General features: G+C 46.0%; 1 protein-coding gene across 1 annotated transcript in view; it reads left to right on the forward strand.

Moving 5' to 3' along the window:
• The window catches only part of EXOSC7 (exosome component 7), a 43,237-nt gene extending 36,625 nt beyond the window's left edge, over nt 1-6,612 (forward strand). The window contains exons 6-8 of the mRNA XM_049862448.1: nt 1,471-1,594; nt 3,264-3,419; nt 6,376-6,612. Of these exons, the coding sequence (XP_049718405.1) occupies nt 1,471-1,594; nt 3,264-3,419; nt 6,376-6,480 (385 nt within the window). The 3' untranslated portion in view covers nt 6,481-6,612. The remainder of the gene's footprint in view (nt 1-1,470; nt 1,595-3,263; nt 3,420-6,375) is intronic.
• Nucleotides 6,613-6,821: the final 209 nt, after the last annotated feature.

Raw genomic sequence — 6,821 nt, forward strand, 5'->3', positions numbered from 1 at the left:
TGTATTTTCCAGCATGCCAGAACCTCCCCTCTCCTGTTCCCCATGCAGTCGCTACTCCCACAGAGGAGAACTGCTGTCCTAACTTCTGACCCAAAGGATAAGTTGTACACTTGATACAAACAGAATCATACAGTATGTTCTCTTTTGTCTGCCTCATTCGCTGAACATTATGTTCTGAGACATCTGTATTGGTACCTGTAGTCAGTTTGCTTTTTGATGTATGACATTCTGTTGTGTGAGTATGCTGCAGTTTATTTATTTATTTTACTCTTGATGGACATCTGGGTAGTTCCCAGTTCAGGGCTATTGCAAATAGTGCTGGATATAATCGTTTTTATACGTGTCTTTTGGTGCACATATTTATCCTTTCCTGTTGGATGGGAGTAGAAGTTCTGGATCGTACAGTATGGCCTTATTTCGTTTTAGTAGATACTGCAAAACCAATTTTCCAAAGTGGTATTCCCACCAGCAGGGAGCCCTGGTGGTGCAGCAGTTATGTATGTGGCTGCTAACCAAAAGGTTGGCGGTTCGAACCCACCCAGCAACTCCGCAGGCGAAATCATCTGGTGATCTGCTTCTGTGAAGATTACAGCCTAGAAAGCCATATGGGGCAGTTCCGCTCTGTCACATTGAGTCGTCATGAATCAAAACTTGACTCAACAGCACCTAACAACATTCCACCAGCAATGTATGAGAGGTTTGAGTTGCCTCACATCTTTTTCAACCCTTGTATTTTTTTTTTTCTTTTTAATATTACCCATTCTGTTGAGTGTGTCTTGGTATTACATTGTAGTTTTAATTTGCATTTCCCTGATGAATGTTTAGGCTGAGCACGTTTTTGTGTGTTTATTGGGTCCCTGGATAGCCTCTTACAGGAAGTCGTCCCTGTCAAGTCTTTTGCCCATTTTTCTATTGGGTGATCTATCTTTTTCTTATTTTAGCAGGAGTTATTTATGTAGTCTGTCAGCTATATATATTTGCAAATATTTTCTCCCACTCTGGGTATTCTTTTTAGTTTCTAAATGATGTCTTTTGGCAAACAGAAGTCTATAATCTTAATACAATTCAATCTACTGGTTTTTTGTTTTGTTTATTCATTACAGTAAACACTTTTTCTGTCATGTTCAAGAAATCTTTGTCTACTCGAAGGTCACAAAAAGCTTTGTTTTATTTTTCACCTTTATATCTGCAGCCCATTGGCATGGACTTTGTGTATGGTGTGAGGTAGGGATTGAGATTAATTTGTTTCCATCTGGATATTTGATTGGCCCAGAATCATTTTTTTCCTCACTGCAATGTCACTGGTGCACTTTTGACAGAGATGATGGAGACGAGGATGATAAAATACCAGCACAGCATGACTTTCTCTTCTGAGACACAGGAATTCCAACTCCTATTCCTATTCTTAAGAAAAAGAAGTTATCTTTCTTCCTCCCAGTAAGTGGGAATTTAAATTTTTCTTGTTTCTAGGATACCAAAGGTTCGCGTCCTGGAGGATGAAGAGGGGTCAAAGGACATTGAGCTTTTTGATGACCCATATGACTGCATCCGGCTGAGTGTGGACAATGTCCCCTGCATTGTCACTCTGTGCAAGGTATAAGTTTGTATGTAATTGGTTATGTTTCCTCTATAGGTGTAGGCCTCCCCCCATCCCCAACCTGTTGAGGTTACTTAATACATTGGGAAGTTATAATTTCATATACAAGTGATTTTAACCCAAATCCAATAATTTTATCGTATGAGAAACTACTACCATAAGCAACTCCTTTTCTTTTTAACTGGAAGATTTGATGGAAGCACAGGAACATAGGAGTGAGTTCAGAGCAATAATAGCTAGAATTTGTTAAACTCCTTCTACATGCCAGGCGCTTCACTGAAGCACATTGTATGCATTGTTCCTGTAATTCTCTCAACTCTGTGGAGTCTAGGGTGGTTGAGTAGTAAGGTCTCCGTCCTATCACCAGCTCTGCCTCCAGCAGGCTTCCTGCCTTGAGAGTTAACACCATCCCCAATGTGGGCCTCAATGTCCACATCTATGAAATGAGGGGGTTGGAGCAGGTCCTGGGTGTCTAATATGTTAAATGTGGTTTTTATGTTAACACAGAGGCCCGTTGGCCAGCCAGCTGGCTTGCTGATGTGTAACTAGCTAGCACTGCCCGAGGCTGTGTAGACAGTCCTGTATGGGGTGGGATTGTCACTAATTCCACACAGAATTCATTGTGTAACGTTGACCGTGCCAGGTTTCATTGCACCTAAATCACGTCCTGAAGCTGCCGCATATGGTGAAGGTTTCAGACAAGCACACAGGGACTGACCAGCAGTACCTGTACCTGACTCCTTCTTGAGCAGTCCCTGAGCGTAGACCCTCTAGACTCACCCTTGTCATCAGTGAAACATCCATGGAGTCTCTCGCATGCATTTCTCACTCTGCCCCTCTGTGACAAGCCTTGGCGGTCTGCCTTATTTGCCTAGGGCTTCCATACCACAAGTACCACAAGTGGGTGGTTTTAAAGAACAGAAATGTGTTTTCTCATAGTTCTGGAGGCTAAAATTCCAAAGCAGGGTCTTGGCCATGTTGATTCTTTCATTGCTGGTAGTTTTGGGAGTTCTTTGGTTCCTTGGCCATCTTCACATGGCATGTGTCTTCCCCAGTTTGTATGTGTCTCTGTGCCTAATCTGCTCTTTTTATAACTCAGGAGTGATTAGGTATAGGACTCACCCTACACTGATACGGCCTCATTGACGTAACAAAGAAAACTTTATTTCTAAACTGGGTTACGGCCACAAGCATACCAAAACCCATTGCCATTGGGTTGATTCCAGCTCATAGTGACCCTATAGGACAGAGTAGAACTGCCGCCTAGGGTTTCCAAGGAGCGGCTAGTGGATTCAAACTGCCAGCCTTTTGGTTAGCAGCTGAGCTCTTAACTACTGTGCCAACACAAGTATAGGGGCTGGAATTCCACACATGTTTTGGGGGACACAATTCAATCTATAATAGCAGCCCCTGACTTGAATGGTCTCTTGAGTTACAGTTCTGGCCACCCCCCCCCATTTTGTGTTGCTGTTACACTGCTCACACCGTGGCACTAGGATTGCTGAGCACCCCTTCAGAAGTCTTATGTGTGACCAGACTCTAACATAAGATCTTGCACGGGCGATGCAGGCCCTTTGCCCGCTATAGGTGTTCCCACCCTTAGGTGGTATAGCGTGACCTGGATCTGTGTTACCCACATGTGTGCTGTGCTGCCTTGACTCTGCAGATTGGCTATCGGCACGTGGTGGATGCCACTCTTCAGGAGGAGGCCTGCTCCTTGGCTAGCTTGCTGGTATCCGTGACCAGCATGGGGGTCGTGACGTGCATGAGGAAAGTGGGGAAGGGCAGCCTGGACCCAGAGAGCATCTTCGAGATGATGGAGGTGAGGCTGTAGTTCTGAGGCAAGTCACATCCTGACCCCAGACTTGGAGCTTGGTGAATGGCTGGCGTGAGCCAGGGCTGCAGATCTAGCCAAGGGTGGTGGGGTGGGGTGCTCTGCACTGGGGGGCGGGGAACCTCATCCTCAGCAAGTTCCTTCCCCTCTCTGATCCCAGGTTTCACATTTCTGAATTAGAGTGTTAGAATTGGATAGTCAAGTGTAAGTTAAAAGTTCCAAGCCTTTGTGATTTGATGGGGGAATTGAATTCCTGACTGACAGCTACCTCCTCCTTGAAGGGAGTGAGTACTGGTGGAACCAGGGGCCTGAGGGATGGCGTCTCCCCCACTCTTCACAGACCTGAGGTGTATAAATTGAAACAAATAGGAATGGGGGAATATCCTTCCGACTGCCGCAGGGGGCATGGGTTGCTCCCCTAGGGTCCCCTCAGCCCGTCTGGCAGTGCCATTAGGGCACCTATTCAGCCGCTCTGTACTGAATGGTCACTGTGTCTGTCTCCCTCACTGGCCCGGAAACCCTGGAGGGTGAGACCAGAGGGACCACGTCCTGCTCACCTCTGTCTTCCCAGGCCTTCCCCAGTGTCCACCTCGACTTTGTAGGAGTCTTTGGGGACCAAGTGGCTGACTCACTGACTGAATTGCCAGGAAAAGAGCTAGCTGGAGCTGCTTTTGTGTGTGTGTTTTATGTAATCATTATATCACAACACACACCCAGAGATCATTATTTAATAGCAAGCAAGGCCACTATCTACCGTTTCCTTCATCTGTAGAGACGATGACTTTCCATAGAAGAATCCAAGCACTCTATGTCTATTTTCTGTCTCTATCATCTTATTTAAAAAAACAAAATGGGCAGTGTGTATAGTGCTGAGGACCAGAGAATGGCCTGTGAAGAAATACTGCCCAGGCTGCAGATCCTGACTGTGGGCTGTTGTGTCACTAAACGTCTCTGCCACAGTTCCCTCACCCACAACAGGGGGATAACGGTAGAACAGTACCTGCCACTGAGTGTTATCACAGTTTGGCAAGGGTGGAGGTGTGAAGCACGGGGCAGAGAGTCTGAGACATCGTGAGTGCTTGGTAATGATTAGCTCCTGTTCTCTGCTCCCTTAGGCACCCTGAGTTCAGGGTCCACAGCTGTGCATGGCAGGGGGTGTCCTTCGTGGTTGGTGGGTTAATTATTTTTAAACAAAAGGACTTAAAATGCTTCATAATGTCTGCCAAAGGCCCCCCTATACCAGTGGCTCTCAAACTTTGTTTTAGAAGGAACTCCCCTGAAAGGGAATTTTACAAGAATTCCAGTGTTTAAACAACATACAAACAATAGCTAAAATTTATTGTGCACTTACTATAGTCTTACTGTGTGCCAGACTCTGTTTAGGTAGTTTGGACATATTATCTCATTTAATTCTCAACAATCCTTTGAGGCAACTATTGTTATTATCCTTAGTTTTACAGATGAGGAAATGAGGCCCTGAGAGGAAAAGTAACTTGCTCATGGGTCTCAGAGCTCATAAATGCTGGAGCTGGAATTCAGGCCAGACTGTGTTCCAGGCCCCCACTGGCAGCTACAGTGCTATTTTCACCTTCACCTCCATGGCCAGGGAACCAGAGCTCTGTCCGGTGAGCTGACCCTCATTCTTCTCTGGGGTCTCGGGGATGAGGCCTGCAAACCCTATGGCCCTATCTCATTGTAGGTCTTTCACCGGGACTCAGCATTCAGGAAATGCCTCTGACAGGAAGCAGGAGCCTCAGGGGATGTTGCATAGGCTGCTACCACAACCTCTGCAGTCTCCTTCCTGCAAGTTCAGGTTCAGGAGTATTAAAGACCTCCAAAGTCCTGGTGTTCCATCTGCCTCTTCTCTTTCCTCCTCCCTCCTCTCCTTCACTATGTGCATGATCAGTTGCCCCTGTTTGATGGACTTTGACATTTTTTCTTCCTCTTGTATTATGATAACCTTTCCAAAGTCATTTTGGAAGACGTTCTATTTCAGAGCCTTTCCATTCAGTCTTTTCATACGAGTTTTCAGTATTACTTGGAGTCTCGTCCCATATCACAGTTAGGGACAGGGGTAAAGGCACACAGGCTCTGCTCTAGGGGGAACCCATGCTCATGGGAGGATTGGGGCGTAGGGTCTAGGCCTGGATGTCTTTCTCCCCAACTTTGTTGAGAATGGAACCAGTGGCAAAGTTAATTAGAACTGCTGTGGGAAGATGAAAGACTTGGTGGAATAGTTGGTTGGTTATATTCTTAAAATGATTCAGGAGCCTAGAGGTGAGAGATTAACAGTTTCATAGAGAAAGCTTTGCATATATTGGAAGGTTTTTGAGGGGCCCCTTTAGGTCTGTTGTGTACAGGCTGGCTACTTAATTGGTGGGTTGCCTGGCCTCTTGACCTGTCTGAATTCCCTTAGCCCCTCTTTGCATGGGAATAACACCAAGGACCGCACACAGGCATTGACTTTGGTCATATCTGAGCACTTCTATTATAGGCTTAGTGGGAAGTGAGTTAGAAACTGCTTGTTAAATGTGTCCTGGCCATCCTCTGTTCCTTCATCATGCGGATTCTGGATTCTCTGTGGGCTCCCTCTGCCTCGCTGCAGTACAGCATGACTAGGTGATAACCCAAGTGTGGATTTGGTGGGCAACTTTGCTGCTTGTGTGGGCTAATGGCTGATGGCTGAGGCAGCCTTTGCTTTGCTGCTTTCTGCCTAGGGGTCAGTGTCTTTTTCATAGGATGGAGGTTTTTTCCACAATGCAACCATTATGTTAGGGTTTGGGGTTTGTTTCTGTTTTAATTTGTTTTAATCATATAAAGACTTCAAAGGCGGGTGGAATGTGTAAACATTGGAGGGCTAGCTGGCAGAAAGGGGAGATGGTCCTGGCTACAGTGGGTGTGCCTCACCTCGGGTGCATGCTCTCCCCTGTCCTTTGTCCTGCAGACTGGCAAGCGAGTGGGCAAGGTGCTGCACGCCTCCCTGCAGAGTGTCCTGCACAAGGAAGAAAGCCTGGGGCCCAAGAGACAGAAAGTCGGATTCCTGGGCTGACTTGCATACAACACCCTCAACGGTGAATTGTTTTTTACTTTTCCTTTCACCCTGAATTTTGTATATATTTTTCTTAACTGTTGTGAATTTAAGGCAACATTTGTAGCTGTAAAATTAAAGTCTATTTTCTGGTCTGGTTTGGTATGGTGGAGTTCTTCAGCTGTAAAGGCCATCTGGTGAGCCCTGCCTTATCAAGGACAACCAAATCCCCGAGGATTTGCAGGGGAGAGGCCTCCAGATCTCATCTCTTGCTGAGGGAGTTCCAAACACCAACAACAAACAAGCTTGAGTGAAGACCTGGCAGAAAATGGCCTAAAAGAAATACCCATGATGTGCTTTTT

The sequence above is a fragment of the Elephas maximus genome, chromosome 20, assembly GCF_024166365.1.
Source record: "Elephas maximus indicus isolate mEleMax1 chromosome 20, mEleMax1 primary haplotype, whole genome shotgun sequence".
NCBI classification, from domain to species: domain Eukaryota; kingdom Metazoa; phylum Chordata; class Mammalia; order Proboscidea; family Elephantidae; genus Elephas; species Elephas maximus.